The sequence below is a fragment of the Leptodactylus fuscus genome, chromosome 7 (assembly GCF_031893055.1).
Source record: "Leptodactylus fuscus isolate aLepFus1 chromosome 7, aLepFus1.hap2, whole genome shotgun sequence".
NCBI classification, from domain to species: domain Eukaryota; kingdom Metazoa; phylum Chordata; class Amphibia; order Anura; family Leptodactylidae; genus Leptodactylus; species Leptodactylus fuscus.
Genome location: NC_134271.1, coordinates 19,365,465 through 19,383,868, shown reverse-complemented (window position 1 = coordinate 19,383,868; position 18,404 = coordinate 19,365,465). Strand labels below are relative to the sequence as shown.

The window sequence follows — 18,404 nt, the reverse complement described above, 5'->3', positions numbered from 1 at the left end:
TGAAGTGCAGGCTCTTCAGCCTTTTATGGGCCACTAATGAGCCTATGACCTTCACCTGAGCTGAAGTCTACTCCAGACCTGCACTGGACCACATAGGTCAGAAACCTGGGGCTGATATAGCGGGACTCCAGCACTCTGCCAGTCACCTTCTCACAACACGTATATAACTATAATAACACTCCTATAGAGGATAAGGAGATAACACATGACTTACGTCTGCAGATCTTGCAGCATTGACCAGGAATATGGACGGGTAAATATTCTGGAGAACAGTTGACAGGGGGACATAACATATGTCTGCATTCAATGGCGCCATTCTAGAGGAAAGAAAAACAAATAAAAAATTTTTCAGTCTGATAATACAATAACATGGGGGTTCCAGGGCTTCTATCTTCCTGTGACTATATATAATTCTCTGGCACAGCTCTATATACTTCCACTTTTCCCTTTTTATCTCTAATTTCGGTACTTTCCTCTTTTCGCCTAGGACATTCTGTTTTATATCTACATGTGTGACTGTAATGAGAAACGCTTTTCCCTACAGTTCCTTCCATTGTATTTCATAGTTGAGCCCCTTAGTAATGCCATTTTGTCGATGTCTTTATAGGAGGATTCAGCGGGCTGCCAACCACCAGTCGATACGATGAATTCCTGGAAATTCTCCATTTCTCAAGGATATAATTATTACAAATACTACCATACAGTTCGGGGGAGGGGAAGGCTTCTAACACACAATGGCTTCTAATTTCCCTCTGCACTTACAACATGCTGCTTAAGACTTGGAATACCTCAAAGCGGCCATGAAAGGTTTAGCTACTTCCAAAATGTAGTGATGAGGAGGCTGGGGATCATCTCACCTTACATGTACAGTTCCTGCAGTGGTCGTCGTCTACCCAGGAGTCTCTGTCCCTGTAGACTACACCTTGGACCTGACAAGTCTTCTCACAATGACAATTCTCCAGCTGGCTCAGTCTCGTCTCTGCATAGTTTAGCTGTAAGATATAAACATCAATGATGTCATTGAAGGAAGAAGAGTTTTATATATGTGATGCAACAATATACATGCAACAACAGTTCCTGCGTTGTCACGTGTCACATTAGGTATAACTTTATTTTTTAATTTTCTGCAAGTTCCAGTACATAAAGGAATATGCAAGATCATCAAGACAGAGACTGGAGGCAAAACACAACCCATGGACAGGAGGTAATTGGCCAACCAAGACCCAAAGACTAGAAGAAAACCACTACCCCAAGAGACCCTGAAAGACAGAAGGCAAACCACAACCCCGAGATGGGAGACAAAAATCACAACCGCAAAACGGCAGGTCAAAACCATGACCCCAAGTTGGGAGGCAAAAACTAAGATCACAAGATGGAAGGCAAACACCGCGACCCTAAGACGAGTGGCAAAAACCACAAACTACAGACAGGAGGCAAAAACCACAACTCAGAGAGAAATACCTCATCCCATTTTGGTCCCCATGAGACTCTGAAAGACAGAAGGCAAACCAAAAGCCTGAAATGGGAGGCAAAAATCACAAGCCTGAAATGGGAGGCAAAAATCACAATCCCAAAACGGGAGGCAAAAACCATGACCCCAAGTTGGGAGGCAAAAACCAAGACCCCAAAAACCACAACCTAGAGACAGGATGCAAAAATCATAACTCAGAAACAAATACCTCAACCCATTTTGGTCAAACTATTTGTAAGCCCACCTGTGGCAAGTTCTAAAAACCAAAATGTCCTCCATCATCTGATCAATACTTTCACCAGATTGGAAAACCCCAATGACCTTCATCATCTGATTGGTGCTGTCACCAGATCAGAAAGCCCCAATGACCTCCATCATCTGATCGGCGCTGTCACTAGATCGGAAAGCCCCAATGACCTCCATCATCTGATCGGTGTGGTCACCAGATCGGAAAGCCTCAATGACCTCCATCATCTGATCGGAAAGCCCCAATGACCTCCATCATCTGATTGGCGCGGTCACTAGATCGGAAAGCCCCAATGACCTCCATCATCTGATCGGCGCTGTGACTAGATCGGAAAGCCCCAATGACCTCCATCATCTGATCGGCGCTGTGACTAGATCGGAAAGCCCCAATGACCTCCATCATCTGATCAGTGCTGTCACCAGATCAGAAAGCCCCAATGACCTCCATCATCTGATCGGCGCTGTCACCAGATCGGAAAGCCCCAATGACCTCCACCATCTGAACGGCGTTGTATCAGCCCTTTTAGTTTTGATACAAATTAGAATCTTCTAGCTAAGTGGGTGGTAACACTGTGGTTTCTCTGGGGGTGGAGTCTGTGTGTGCAGCATATGGTGCAGTGTTACCGCCCACTTGGCTAGTGTATCCTAATTTACATTAACAATAACAGGGCTTATATCTTTGGAATGACTGAACAGATCAGGGTAAACAAAACACCAAACTGCTCAGGTGAAGGCGCCGATCAGATGATCTGTGTCACTAGACGTCTCACATCTGGTGATGGCCGATCTTTAATTCCCAGACTATAAACTCCGAGAGAAGGCAAATCATATCCCAGGGTTAAAAAACCCCAAAACCACCTAGAGATGGCAAAAATGATCTACGGAGGGAAATAAATACAACCTACATAGGGGGAAACTTGAACTACAGTGGGGTACATATTATACTAATTGCGTCGTGGGTGATTATGTCATCATGATTTGGATTCTTCCACGTATACCTTTACCCATCATCTAGAATATCTGGATTTCCGGATTCTCAATGACTAGTCTGTGCCTATGAGACAGCCGCAACGGTCTCTGTATGAAGCAGCTGCAGTGTAATATGTTCCCGCTATGACCGGGGACGTTTATCTTCTCCATCACTTATCAGCCACAGATCGATAGCTGAACATGATCTGGTGTTTCAGCCAAGAGATTCATTCTAAATTAAAATGCGGCCATGGGGGAGCGGCGGGTTATCGTGAAATCTCTGTCCGCAGAATAAATGAAGCTTCTCATTGTAGAATGGAAACATTTATACAGATAATTGCAGACAGGGAGCGCTATTGATAAATGATTAATCCGTCAATACCTCCCAGATCTCTAGGACACAAATATAAAATGCCACTCCAAGCCATGGATAATTTAGGAGGAACGAGGAAAGGATCGATATCGAGAGAGAACATTCCCCGACGAAGAGGGTCGCAGCCGTCATTACCAATCTGTCCTTAATGTGAATTATAACTCCAAAATACAACGGATTATTAATCAAACCCAACAAATAACCTTCAAAGACTTCAACGTTACAAACCAAAAAAATATGCTGCTGCAAGTTTTTGAAGAATTGCATGGTAAGTAGTGAGGATGATCAGAATAGGGGGGCGCTGTTGTATTGGAAATTATGGAAATGAGTAGTAATTTCCATAGCAGTGGTAGAAAGTGGTACTGCAGGTTACATGGTCTGTGGTCTAAAACCTATAGCTACCTACAATTATAAAAGACTACAACTCTCAGCATGCCCCAGCAAGGGAACAATAACGGACCCCATTATAGTCAAAGGGGGTTCCTCGGGATCAGTTTTAACCCTTCATGGCAGGATGTAACAGCGCAGATGTGAACGTGCCCTTATTGGAGCTCCCGTAGTGTTATTATACACAGTCTATTGAATTTTTGTTATCCGTTCCCCTCCTATTAAAGGGTTCCTATCTAATGACTCTTGACCTCTATCTACAGGATTTTGGAATCCCAATGTCAACAACAATCACAGGAAGAGGGGTCCTTGAGTACCCCATGTGAATGGAGTGGTAGTGTGCATGCTCAGCCGCTGCTTCCATGGGAAATCCAGACCCATAGAAATAGATGTAGTGGTGGCTGAGCATGCACACTATCACTCTATTCACATTGGGCACCCAAAATAGTGGAAAACTCCTTAAAAAGGGTTTTACAGACTAAATAATGGATGATCTAGGTCACCAATTAAACATCGGCAGGGGAACAGCACCCAGGTCCCCTATCGATCAGCGTTTAGGTGAGAGCCTCAGCCACTTTAGTACTTACAGAGGACAGCGCTTTACATTGTATAGTGGTTGTGATTGGTATTGCAGCTCAGTCCATTCACTTGATAAATGGAGAATCACTGACAAAACTCCAACAGACCGGAGACGCGACATTATGGTTAAATGTGTCGTTGCAGAAAACCGCCAGCATTAAACCTGTAGGTAATGGCGATATTTTATTGCCAGGACCCTGCAGAGCTGCTATAAACCCTGGATTATCCTGCACATCTGTACCGTAATCCCGTAGATATGCCAATTAAAAAGACATGATAGGGATGATCTCATAAAATATCACACTAGAACCTGAGGACATCTCATATGGCTTAGATACAGCAACTCAGCAGACAGTATCAGGCATAGTAGGCTCAAACAATGTCACTGTGTCATACATAATAAGATTAGATACACAGCTCAGCAGATTGCAGTATCACACAATAGGCTTAGATACACCAACTAAGCGGACAGTATCAGATATGATAGGTTTAAATACACCAACTAGACCATATTAGCTATGGTGGGCTTAGATACACCAACTAAGCAGAGAGCATTATCTATGACAGGCTTAGACAGTATCTGATATGATAGACTTAGTTACACCAACCAGGCAGGCAGTATTAGAGGATAGATTTAGATACGCAAATTCAGCAGACTGTAGTGTGTGATAGGTACTGTCTGTTGAGCTGGGATATCTAAACCTAAGTGATATAATTAGATACACCAGCTCACATGAGTGGATTAGATACATCGGTAATAGTTTTGGTGATGTAGCACACTTGATAGCATTAGCAGACAAGCTCACGTCTCATAGGTTGTAAGTAAGGAGACTCGGCAGATGTATCACACAAGAAAAGCTTAGATACAAAGACTCAGAAAACAGGGTTAGCTACACTGTCTTAGTAGACAATAATACACATGATAGGATTAGATACAGCAGATGTATCACACAATATAGACTTCGCTATGACAGGGTTAGCTATACTGACTCCACAGACCATATCACACAGGATAGCCTTAGATACACCAGCACTGACCGGCATCACACACAATAGTAACAGAGTAACCAACTCATAATAGGACGGTAGATTAGATACATGGGTTCAGCATAAGAAGCTTAGATATATGAACTCAGCAGACATTATCACACATTAGAGAATTAGACACAGTGGCTGAGCGGACAGTATCACACATGATAAGATTAGATACATAGTATAGTGAGCTTACATGCATGAACATTAGCACATAGGATAGAATTAGATACAGCAGCTAAACAGATTGTATCACAAATAACAGGCTTAGATATACAGACTCAGCAGACGCAAGATAGTATTAGATACAGCGGCTCTGAGGACAGCAGGATTAGATACACAGACACGGCAGACAAATGCAGGATAGCATTAGATACAGCAGCTTGAGGTTTTGCTACATAGTCCTGATCTATACTTCCATTTTCCATCTAAGCCTGAGGCCCCACGTTGCGGAAACACAACTTTTATTGCAGATTTTGCTGTGTTTTTTTTTTTTTTAGCCAAATCAAGGAGTGTCTACAAAAGGAATGGAAAAGATATAGCAAGTTGTTATACTTCTACCACCTGGTCAATCCTCTCCTGACTTTGGCAATGTGGAGCCTCAGCCTATATCAGGCATGTGCTGCTCCTGGAAATTAGAAGTTGTCATGACCCCGCCTTCTCATTTGCTCCTCCCATTTTCTCCATACACCACACACTTTCTTACCTTAGCTGTCAGCTTCGCCAGCAGCTCCTGTAAATCCATGATGCCTTGTACAAGACTCAGGAAATCGCTGCAGGTCGGGCAAGCTCCATAAAACAAGACGAGAGAAAGCGCGTGAGAAGCTCGTATTATACAGACAGCGGAGACATTTACATGTAAATGAGGATATTAAGTGGCGTCGCGCTAATAACAACATCTCCATCAATGAGGGACAAGTGCACAATATCATCGACTTCTCAAGGAAACAAACGTATCTGAGCATCAATCAGGGAGACGCTCAGGGCCAGGGTGATACATTGTGACGCCACCACAGACAAGCGACACTCTATGCATCTTCACCATCATGCCTGAGATAATACAATTTATCGCCTTGTAGCAAGCCGCGTATCGAGAAGCCTGTGTGTTACATACAGATGTAGCAGAGCTGAAATTGTTACTTCACTGGTTACTAGAGATGAGCGAACAGATTGGAAAGGAGTCTGGTTCATTAGAAATTTCCTTGAACTTTGGGGCTTGGCTGAACCTGAAATTTTTTGGGGTTCACTCGTCAGCTATGAATTCTTCTTATACTCTGGAGTCTCTTCAGACCCCAGGGTATAATAAGCAGAGCCACAATAAACTGGTGCTTACTTTTCCTCAGTAGGGTTCGGAAAAGATCGGATTCCAATCGGCGAACAAGAAAATTTCGCAATCGGAATTCCGAACATGATCTTTTTAGGTGGGATCGAGATTGGTGATTATTTCCCACAATGCTTTGCTACTGGCCAAGCATTGTGGGAAAAGCTAACAATGTTATTCTGAGCGGAGTGTATACTCAGTGTGAAGGCTCGCTGCGGTTCCATAGGAATGAATGGAAGCAGGCGGCACACAGCCTTAACCCCTTGCGTGCCGGCCGCGTCCATTCATTCTAATGGGACACTAGCTAACATCTCTAGTAGCTACTTACCTGCAGAGATGGCTGGTCCGGTGCCCGGTGTTCTCGGTCTTCTTCGCCTCGCTGCCCCCGCCTCCCAGGTTAGTGTTAAAGAGCTAGGAAGAAGGCGGGGCTTGTGGCTTAGGAGAGTGTGGGCGGGTACAGGGCAGGGAGACGTGACATCTCCCCTCCCAGTACCCGCCCACACTCTCCTAACCCGCCCACACTCTCCTAACCTGGGAGGCAGGGGGCAGCGAGGCAAAGAAGAACGAGAAAACCGGGCATCGGACCAGCCATCTCTGCAGGTAAGTGGACACCAGGGGGACTAAGTAGCCAGAGGATTAATAAAAAATCCTCTGGCTACTTAGTGATTAACAAAAATCACTACACAGCATGGATTCTAACAATTAAAGCGTTCAATTGTTAGATTTCATGCTCTATAGTGAATAGGATTGTTTTTAAAGTCTGATCTCCGATTAGTAAAAAAAATCCCATTGACTTACATTGGGATCAGAATTGGGATCGAGATCGGGTTTGAATGAAAAATGATCGGAAATCGGATTTCAAAATCGATCCTGAAAAGTCAAGATCGGCTCAACCCTATTCCTCACCTCTCCTGGGTGTGGTGTCTGTTCCTGGCTTCTTGGATGAAGTCCGCGGCCCCCGGGGGACTGCTGTGGTCTGTGATTGGACTTCCACAATCATGTGAGGCACCTTTAAGATCAGGACACTTGCAACAAAGCAATACAATGCCAAGGTACCCCACAGGACCCCTGAGGCCCAATCACACGCCTTAGCAATCGTCTGGGGCCACTGAAGTCACCCAAGAGGCCAGAACAGTCCAGAAGACACATGCAAAGGAGCAGCCCACATTGTGAAGGCCTTCACTTATTATACTCTGGGATCTAAAGAGACCCTACAGTATAAGAAGGTCACATCTAGTATGTTGCAACAAATGCTGCAATGTTTGCCCATAGCTATGAAACGGGTCAGAAACAAGAAACCCTTTTGAGTAGATTTACTAATACAATTTTGGGACACATTGTTTAAGCCACACCCCTTTTCTATCAAACCACACCCATTGCCGTTTACCTTAATAAGCAAGGTGCGAAAGGTTTAGGAAGCACTCAATAAATGAAATGCAAGGTAGGCAGGGGCATAGCTATAGGCGGGCAAATTACTACCAGGCCCTAGAGTCTCAGGGGGTACAAAGGTCTCTATAATGTAAGACATCAGATGGTATTTGGGGTCCCCCGATACATATTATGCACTGGGGTCCAGGCAGGCACGCCATTTTTTGGTGTACATCTGCCCCATGGAGGGAAACTCCGCTCTGCTGCATCTGCACAGTGACAGGACCAGACAGGTGCCAGATTACGAGATATTCGGGATTGATGCCGCAGCATTATAATGTCTGCTAAGAACAGCTTCCACTTACTGCGATTGAGGTTTGGACACTGTGTTAGGTATCCGCTCGGCATGAAGATGAGTTTCACGTCCTGAATCACTCCCTGGGGGGAAAAGAGGCAGAGAATTTGCGGTCAATGACAAAACTTACATGTAATGCGGATCAATCGCTCAGCTGCCTTCAGAACAGGATTTTGGAAGCGGAGAAGTTTGTAGGTCACATAACACACAGAGCCAGCAAAACGGGTGGCAAAACGGGCAAACGTACCAAATCAATGTCCTTGCTAAATACCGTATATGATGCCAAAACTGGCACATGATCTAAGCCATGGAGGACACTGACATTATACACATGTGATAGAATCAGGACTGGATATTACAGGGTTTCCTCTGAATTATACTTTGTATTACACAGTTTTCAAGATCTCTGCTTGCTGACAGGGAACGGGAACATTCAGGTTTATATCCAGATGATGAAAACCTGTATAGACCTCAACAATACGCACAGGTGATGGTTTGCTACAATTGTACAAAACCGAGAGTAACCGGGGAAGGCAACCTTTGGCACTCCAGCGGTTTTTACAACTGCAACTCCCTGCACGTATAATTGGTACTCCCACAGAAATGAATGGAGCATGCTGGGAATTGTAGTTTCAAAGGTTGCTGATCCTGACCGCCTTTCTGATCCTGACCACCTGACGCCATCGTAGCGTAAAATTGTAAAATCGGCGTACTACGAGTCCATCTTTTCCATCTAACACTTTCAGATGAAAATAACAGATACTCGGCGGACCCCTTTATAGTCAATGGGGTAGGTTACGCTCCATAGGTGTTCACTATTTTAGTGACCCGTTTGTCCATTCATCTAATCCTCTGATGGACCAGAACAATGGAAACTGTGACATAAATGTGACCCTAGCATACAAAGATCAGCAGCACAAATCTCTCTCCTATCCTGACCGTGTGTTACAATGTATCAGTGCAGGTAACATGAATCACATGACTGTAGAATACACCAATAAACTATAACAATTATGATTCAGGCTGGAAGATAATAAGTCATTTCCTGGAAAAATCAATAGTCACGTTATTAAAACCTGTAGCCGAAAATATTAGAAAGCAAAATTACCGAGAATGAGAACTGGGAACCAGGAGAATATAAAGAGCGAGAGAAGAGAAGACGGGGATATCTGATCTAATACTAATGGATCCACATATCATATGCAGAATATATGTAACAGAGGCCAGCTTACTTATATAGCACCAACATATTCTGCAAAGCTGTACAGAGATGGGCATTGTTCACATCAGGCTGTCCCCAAGAGCTCACAATCTAATTTGGATCACTGAGATATGGATGTTCAAGTTTTATTGCAGGTTATCTGTGAGGGTCCAACAAAATATCCTAAATATACAAAGAGGTCACGGTGCTCATGTCATCAGGCTTATGCGTCACATGGTACAGCAGCAGATCAGTCCAAATTAAGTGAATGCGGCTGAGCTACAACACTAAGCACAGTCTTTATAAAACGTAGGACTCTGAACGTGGCATTGAGTTGATCGGTGAGGGTCCTGGGTGTCAGATCACCATCGATCACATATTGGTGGAACAAGGAGAGGGCATTAATATATAACCCCTTTAATTGGAAGTCAATTATACTTATCACATTTTTAAGATCTCCCATTAATATTAATAAACGGAAACAGTCAAGTGTCGCCAACGTGATGCAGATGGCATGTTAAGTGTGAGCCTCATGAGATTAATTTCACAAGGTTCGTCCGCCTGTTTCATTTTGGACTATAAAGTCCTTCTATTATATTCTGGGGTCTGGTCATGCCCTATAGTATAATAAGCATTGGTTTGAGGGAAGTGTGGAAAAATAACAGACTGATATTCACCTTTCGTCACCTCTCCTGGGATCCCTTGTAGCATCGGATCCTCCATTGGGAGTCCTCTTTATTAATGTTCTGGCCTTCTTGGTGACATCATGGGTACTGGATGACTGGTGGGGCCTGCAATTGGGTCTCACTGGTCACATGGTGCATGTTGACATCATGGTGCTATAACACAAGCTTCATGACACCACACTTACCACTGAGGCCCAATTACAGGCCTCAACGATGACCCTGGGGTCTGTAATGTCACTCAGGAGGCCAGAAGATGACCGAAGAGGAGTCCAGTGGAGGGCCATAGGCTTCAAGGGAGCTCAGGAGAGGTGAGGGATGCTGAGTATCAGTATTTCTGGTGTCCACCCCTCCCCTGGGCCTCTACCTATTATACTCTGGGTATAATAGGTGAACACCGAGAGTATGGGATTTGGTCAAAACCTAAATTTTTGCAAAAATTTGTAACAATCTCGTTTCAATCTGCTCTGCTCATCTTTAGTTACTGAGCGTCAGAGCCCAGGACATCGGCCATGACATGTCCACGTGCTTGAAAATAGCAAAGAACTGAAATGCAAAGTAGACCGATGCAATATATTTCATATACATTAGAAATCCTCTCTACAGACAAGGTTCAGGCCTCAGCATTCATTGTGTAATCTGGGAAGGTGCTGATGCCTGCAGCACTGAGTGTTAACCGTTTCATTAAGCGAGCAGGTTGCAGAATTCCTCACGCCCCGCCGCTGTATAATGAGAGCAAGAAACTCATTTTCAGAAATGCAAGGCAAACAGATGTGTAAATAAAATATGTACATGCCACATGACTGGGAGCTTTGGTAATGGAGGCGCGCTCCGCTGCAATGTATTCATTCTCGGCAACATGAGAAAATAATTAACACAAGCTCCATCCATTTATTTGGGAATCAAATATTGATAAGGAAAGCGCCATGAAATAAAACTGCGGAAACTGCTGGAAGGCGGGATTATTTATGCCCCGTTCCAGCTTCATTAGTGATTTTACAAGCTATGCCGGCTGGCGGGATATGTGGCCGTCATATTAAAGGGGAACGCTGCCCGTAGTCTTGTAATGAGGATTACACACAATCCTTTGACAGCTGCTTTTATAGCCACCGTAGCATGACTGTTATAAAAACAATGGGAGTGAATGCCCGTATACACAAGCTCAGCTTTTATTATTCAGGAGCAGAATACACATTGAAAGCTGCGCTAGGCCAGACACCGATGAGTTGGGCCTGCAGTACTACCTGAGGGTAAGGGTAGTAATTCCCCCAGGGCACTTCCAGTTGGAGAGGGGACCTTTCTACTCTGAGCTGGTGTGACGATATTCAAAAGCGCCCTGATGGTAAGGCAATGGTGCAGTGAAACAGGTTTAACTTTATTTCAGCAATTGAACAGTGAAACAAGCGGCTTCCAAATGGGAGTTGTAGTCTCCCAATATTCATCTCCCCCAGCCTTTGTCTTGAAGGGATGACCAGTGATGTTTAGGCTCGAGTGCCATACTCCACTCCTCAGCTTCCTCCAGCAGCAGATACTGGAGGCTGTACTCCAAGGTGGTCCTGGCAGGGGTCTGGTTACCTTGTAGAACAGGGGTAGGGAACCTTTGGCTCTCCAGCTGCTGTGAAACTACAACTCCCAGCATGCTCCTTTCACTTCCATGGGAGTTCCCAGAACAGCAGAGCCAGTATGCATGCTGGGAGTTGTAGTTTTGCAACAGCTGGAGAGCCGTACGTTCCCTACCCCTGTTGTAGAAGGTGCCAGGATAACACTTTCTGTCACAGGATCCGCTACTCCTGGTACAATGCTCAAAGGTTAGACAATTTGTCTCCCTGTCTCAGGGCTGTCTTTGGAAAAGCCTTGGGCTTCAATTCTTCCTCCTCAGGGGTTGGATAGGAAACACTAGGCCTCAGTGTACAGTGCTGGCAAGCAATGGCTCCGCTGCCAACTACTCAAACTCCCGCACGTAAAACTGAGACAGTAACGGTCCAACTAGAGACCCAAATCTCCCAGACCCTGCCCAATGGCTGTGCTAGGCCAGAGCTGTACCAAGTGTAGGGATAAAATAATGGGGAAACTAACAGGGAATTTACAATACGGAGAGCTACAAACACAATACACTTAACTTAAAACATATTCACAGGACATACAAACACATCCGGAAGTGCAGATACAAAGACAACCTCTTTCTATTTCAAAGGCCACATTTGCCATGTGCAATTTGGGGAGATTTGGAAACATGGAAGATTAATGGAGGCCACAGTGGTCAGCAGCTTCTCTCGTGCTGCACCTTTCCTCTAGAATTCTCTCCCTCTCTAAAGCATTCCCGGCTTCCCTGCTTTACAGCTGAGGTCAGCATATCGTCTGATTTCTCCTCTAATGTACAGACCTTCCCGCCAGTATTACTGCTCATTTCTCAGCTTCCTCAGTGCCTTATTTCTTCTTCTTCGGAGCAGGAGTTTACTCGTACATTTCATATTATCTATTTAAGTACTTTGATTTATGTAATTGTTGGCATTAACCTGTAAGTCATCACGGCAGGAGATTCTATTACTTTATAAGTAATTAGTTACCGTAACGATAGAGCCGTTCCATCAAAGAGATTTATGACATTGTCTTCAACGCCTACTAAGTAACAGCCGCTATTATTATATAGTATCAGTCCAGACAGAACAGGATTATGGACGTGCAAACAAAGGGAGAGATTTCTTGCAAACATGTATATAAATCTAAGCATGGGGACTCTACTCTTCAGCAGTTTTTAACTGGAATTGAACTGGAACCAATTAAAGGGATTTTGTCACTAGAACCAGGTAGATCACCACAGGCCTCTAGATAGAAGAGTTAGGGTTACTGGGACCACCATATTTCCCCCAGCCCTGCAGATATGAAGGGTTCTTGTGAGCCTAATCTATTTATCCACAGTGCTGGGGTGATATCCTGGTAATGGTGACTCTAACCTATAATGGGTTCCTGTGACTCTAACCTATCTATCTGCAGGGCTGGGGTGATATGCTGGGTCTGGTGACACTAACCTATCTATCTGCAGGGCTGGGGTGATATGCTGGGTCTGGTGACACTAACCTATCTATCTGCAGGACTGGGGTGATATGCTGGGTCTGGTGACACTAACCTATCTATCTGCAGGGCTGGGGTGATATGTTGGGTTCTGGTGATACTAAGCTACCACCTCAGACCCACAGATAGGTAGGTTAATACCACCACAACCAGCATATCACTCCAGCCCTGCAGATAGATAGGTTAGTGCAGGGGTAGGGAACGTACGGCTCTCCAGCTGTTGTAAAACTACAACTCCCAGCATGCATACTTACTCTGCTGTTCTTGGAACTCCCATGGAAGTGAATTGAGCATGATGGGAGTTGTAGTTTCACAGCAGCTGGAGAGCCAAAGGTTCCCTATCCCTGGGTTAGTGTCACCAGTCCCAGCATATCACTCCAGCCCTGCAGATAGGTTAGTGTCACCAGAACCAGCATATCACCCCAGCCCTGCAGATTGATAGGTTAGTGTCACTAGTCCCAGCATATCACTTCAGCCCTGCAGATAGATAGGTTAGGGACCCTAACCCGTTTTCGTCTTGTGAATGGCTACCTCTGATGGTGAGAGATCAGCGTTTTTGTCATTCTGCAGATAAGTTATTTAGAGCAACAAGAAAGGTTTCCCTCTAAAGAGATAAGGGGCAATTGGCAAAAACAATGATATTTCAGTAACTGAGGAAACAATTCACAAGGGGAAAATATGGCTCAATTCAGGTGACCCTAACCTATCTATCTGCTGGACTGGGTTGACATGTTGGGTTCTGGTGACACTAACCTATCTATCTGCTGGACTGGGTTGACATGCTAGGGATACATTCCTTTAAGCAAAGCTACAAACCCAAAAGGCAGCTGCTTCAAGAACGTCTGTCATATGATGGCCACTTTCATCTCCACAGGGAAAGTTCTCCTACTGGTTTCATTGGAAAGGAATCTGGAGACATTTTCCATTCTGGATCAGTTTTGAGGGATTGCGGATACATGTGATAGAATTGTTACAGATTTTTTATTATATTATTTTTATTATTATTATCTTATCATAACTCAAAATACTAAAATATTCTTGTAGTAAATGTAAAAAAAAAAAAGAGCTTTGCTTTTCAATATGCGCAGATCAGAAGGCGGATGTAGAGCTGTAGGTAATGGGGACGCGGCAGGGTATCGGCGGCTGCCTTAATGCACGTTTTGATTCCATCTACCCTGAGACATTACGTGGGGGGTTTGCTCAGCTGTTTGGCAAAAAGCTGCTGTAGAACAAAGCCGCAGAAAATATTTCATCTCATACTGAAACCTCCAGACTTTCCGTGCACACATTCCGCCTCCTTTTATGAAAAAGATAAGGTAAACTAAAAATGACGGAAGAAAGCAAAAAATATAAACAAAAACAAATCGGCTCCTTCTACTGTGATGTGGAGAAAGAGCGTTCATTGGGGCCCAAGAAATTGTCCCGTCTTTTAGGAGATAGGAAATTTATGCCTGTAATACAAAGGGATTTCTTCCATTGCTGTGACTGAGCCCACATTGTGTCTGATTCCTGATTATTCTATGGAAAATAGAAACCTCCTGCCTGGTGCAGAAACACTAAAACAAATTGTCTTAAAATACACAGAGAGGTCCTGCTGGGGATGTAAATACCTCGCTGGGGGGGGCGGATGGTTTATGAACTGGTTCAGTGCCAGATGGGTATGGGGAATTAGAAGAAAGTCACAGAATACAGGCTGGAGGTAGGTAGGTCCTGTCTATCTAGACAGGATAGATTCATAGGGAATGGATAGAAAGATAGATAGATAGATAGATAGATAGATAGATAGATAGATAGATAGATAGATAGATAGATAGATAGCTTCACACCCATGTATATAACATCCATATTCTTATGAATATTTATAGAACATAGTCACAATAAATCCAATGACCCTGAGCTCTCCGTCATTCGAGTCCACTGGGGGACCTGAATGACAGAGAGCCCATCCACAAAAACAGCAGCTACCCACGGACATCCACAGACCCCGAAGACTATAATGGGGATTCTTGGGTTTACAGCTTTTTTTTATACTAAAGGAATAGAAAAGTCCTCTGTGCAGGGCTTTTCTCTATGCCGATTTTTTGGTGGATTCTGCATCAGGCTCACAACTCTGATGCAGATGTGAACCTAGCCAGAGATAGATAGATAGATAGATAGATAGATAGATAGATAGATAGGAGATAGATAGATAGATAGATAGATAGATAGATAGATAGATAGATAGATAGAGAGATACAAGATAGATAGATAGATAGATAGATAGATAGATGATAGATAGGAGAGATAGATAGATAGATAGATAGATAGATAGATAGATAGATAGATAGATAGAGAGATACAAGATAGATAGATAGATAGATAGATAGATAGATAGATAGATAGATAGATAGGAGATAGATAGATAGATAGATAGATAGATAGATAGATAGATAGATAGAGAGATACGAGATAGATAGATAGATAGATAGATAGATAGATATTCCAAAATAGAAAAATTATCACAATATCAGATATGGAGAGATGTAAACAAGTAGAAGTGATATTTATGGGAGATAGAGTCTGTGTTTGTGTAATCTAAGACCCCAGCGCCCCGTACACCATGCAGCTTTCACTTCTACCTGGACATACACTGTACACTATATACAGAGGCTGTGCACTGGATGGACCAGATGTCTGAATCGTTTATTCTTCATACTTGCTTTTTATTCCCATTAAGTCACATTTTTCTCGATCAGCGGCGGAGTATCGGTGAGTATCCAGCTGCTTCCAACCTACTAATGAGTCCACATATTCATTTGTGGAGTTCAGTAACCATACCCGACTGCGCCAGGCATAAAATAAAAGATTTAAGTGTATGGGGGAGGGGGGAAACAAGGCGATTTGTTTGATACTTTGTGACGATTGACATATGCTCGCCATCTGTGGACTACGAAAGCAGACGAGATAAAATAACAGATGCAGTCTATAAAATATATCATCAATTTCGTTCTGTCCCGATAACTCATTCGTTTTAGCAGACATGACGGGCAGAGACGAAAGGCGACGGGGGGCTGATGCATCAAGCGGACGGGCTGCAAAGACGACTTTCTTATGTATTTAAAAATAACTGGCGTGCTCCTGAGCTCTGCCATTCGGGCTGTCTCATCAAAGATGACTCCATTTCACATCGTCTCCGCTTGGTCGGAATTTTCTTCTTCTCTAACTGGTGGCGGAGTAATCGTTTATGTACTGAATACATTACGAGGGAAATTGAGTGAGTAGTCGACCATGTTGATTATGGAAATTCATGACAATTTCACCAGGAATATTACCGTCACATGGGCAATTTTCTCAAATGAATAATGTTTTTGATGTGAAGGACTCTTTAGATCTCGCCTCGCTGCTTCGGTAGGGGCGGGCGGAGAGCCTTATTTTTGAAAATGATTTTATATGGAGCGTAATGAATAGGACGGACTCCGAAGTCTCCTCTATCCTTGTTAACCTGACGAAATGAACAATTGGAGACAGAGTCTTAGACAATAGAAGGAAGTCTTAGAGGAAACGTCGAGGAATGATACTTTAGGACAGTCATGGATAGACGATTGAGTGTCAAGAAGTCAATGTTTCTATCGACATGCTGAAAGACTTCGATGCTAAGATGGAGATAAGTGGTTACCAAATTGTGGTCCTGATCTTTGAAGTAATTCAAGGATCAAAAAGGATAAAAATCAGAAGATGAGGAAATAATGGAGGACACTTGGGCTTTCCCTGTAAAATTTAGATCCTTGAGGATTCATAGATGGTGGGATTACCTACCAAAATCTAGGTCTACAAGAAACCTGAAGCAGAGACTTCCAGCCTGAAGTTTTATAGTGGTGGCCATCCACCTGAAAGCTATAGGGAATGAGTATCTAATCACCAGGACCTCCTCCAGTCACACGAACAGGGGTTTGTAGGGCCTCCATGCGAATAGAAGTGTGGTACACATGCGTGACTGACCAATAAGTCTTATAGGGCTGAAGGAGTAAATTGACTGATGCTCCATCACACCAGGAACTCGCGATCTCGTGATTGGTTGAGGTCCCAGTGGTCAGGCCTTTGAGAAGTAGAGATGGCCATCAACCGAACCAGTGCTTGTGTATGGCCAACCTTAGATAATTGTTGGACAAGAGCTATTCAACCCAGTGTCCTCAAACACAAGCTAATACCGAGGGGAGAATATAACGGTGCCAGACTATTAGATGGTGGTCCCACCAAAAGAAATACCATCAACTATTAATCCATGTTTCAAAAAATTGAAGAAGAAAAGGACATCAACCACATGTAAGGAGACAATCCCTAAAGTCAGGAACCTCTTTGAAGGACCTGAAGACCACCCACAAACTCTGGAATTCCTATTATATTGGCAGAGGTTGACGATGATGATCAACATTTGACCAGAAAACGACAAGGCCTGACTACTTGAGCAACTCTTTATTGTATTGGGGGACATTTTGCTAAAATTGTAGTGAAAAAACCCTTAACAAGCCTTACCTTAAAGAATCCATGTTTCCGATTTCGTTGTCCAAGCCATAAACTGCTTCCCGGGGACAGGTTGCTCTCCGGAGGATCAATCACTCGCTCATAAATCCTACAAAACAAAAAAAAATTAAGGAAAATTTTAAACATATTTTGTTTATCGAAAAAGGTTAGCCAAGCGAGCGCCACATGTAGGAACCCATTGCTGTTGACTGAGATGTTCTACCTTATAATAAAGCCATCTGTGCTGCTGGTTAGAACTTCGCGGTGAGAACGCGCTTATCGCGGCACCAAACACACATTTCATTAATCTGCTCTTACCAGGTTGGATTTTTTTGTAACTAAAACAATGAAATGTTGAGATTTCCGCTCTCTTTACATTTCTATTAATGGTGGGAAACCTGACACATGGAGCGGAACAAAATCACAGAGTACGGCATTAATTAAATTCCAGCATCACAAAAGGATTAAAGAGGATAAAAAACAAAAACACAACAATCTTATATCTACATCCACTAAATCTCGGCCCCTCGAGCAGAATCACCAGCACTGCATGAACACCTTAAAATATATATATACAGCGGCTTGCAAAATTATCCATACCCCTTGATCTTTTTCACATTTGGTCACCATAGGTCTGGTTCACATCTGTGTTCGGTATTCTGTTTGGGGAGTCCGCTTGGGGAAGGGAATACTGAACGCATTAAAAAGCGTGCAGCTGAAAAACCACACGGACCCCATAGACTGTAATGGGGTCCGTGTGTTTTCCACGTCCTGTCTGCAGGAAACGTGCAGAGACCTGCTGCTTGAAGTACTTTTCTCTCCGCATGATTCGTGCGGACACCTCAAT

The 18,404-nt window shown here is 43.6% G+C and overlaps 1 protein-coding gene across 2 annotated transcripts in view; it reads right to left on the bottom strand.

The window, feature by feature from the left end:
• The window catches only part of NELL1 (neural EGFL like 1), a 455,411-nt gene that overhangs the window by 305,817 nt on the left and 131,190 nt on the right, over positions 1 to 18,404 (bottom strand). For both annotated transcript variants that reach the window (XM_075281293.1, XM_075281294.1), the window contains exons 5-9: positions 17,570 to 17,666; positions 8,112 to 8,184; positions 5,764 to 5,846; positions 858 to 992; positions 215 to 317 (exon numbers count right to left, since the gene is read on the bottom strand). In XM_075281293.1, the coding sequence (XP_075137394.1) occupies positions 215 to 317; positions 858 to 992; positions 5,764 to 5,846; positions 8,112 to 8,184; positions 17,570 to 17,666 (491 nt within the window). The remainder of the gene's footprint in view (positions 1 to 214; positions 318 to 857; positions 993 to 5,763; positions 5,847 to 8,111; positions 8,185 to 17,569; positions 17,667 to 18,404) is intronic.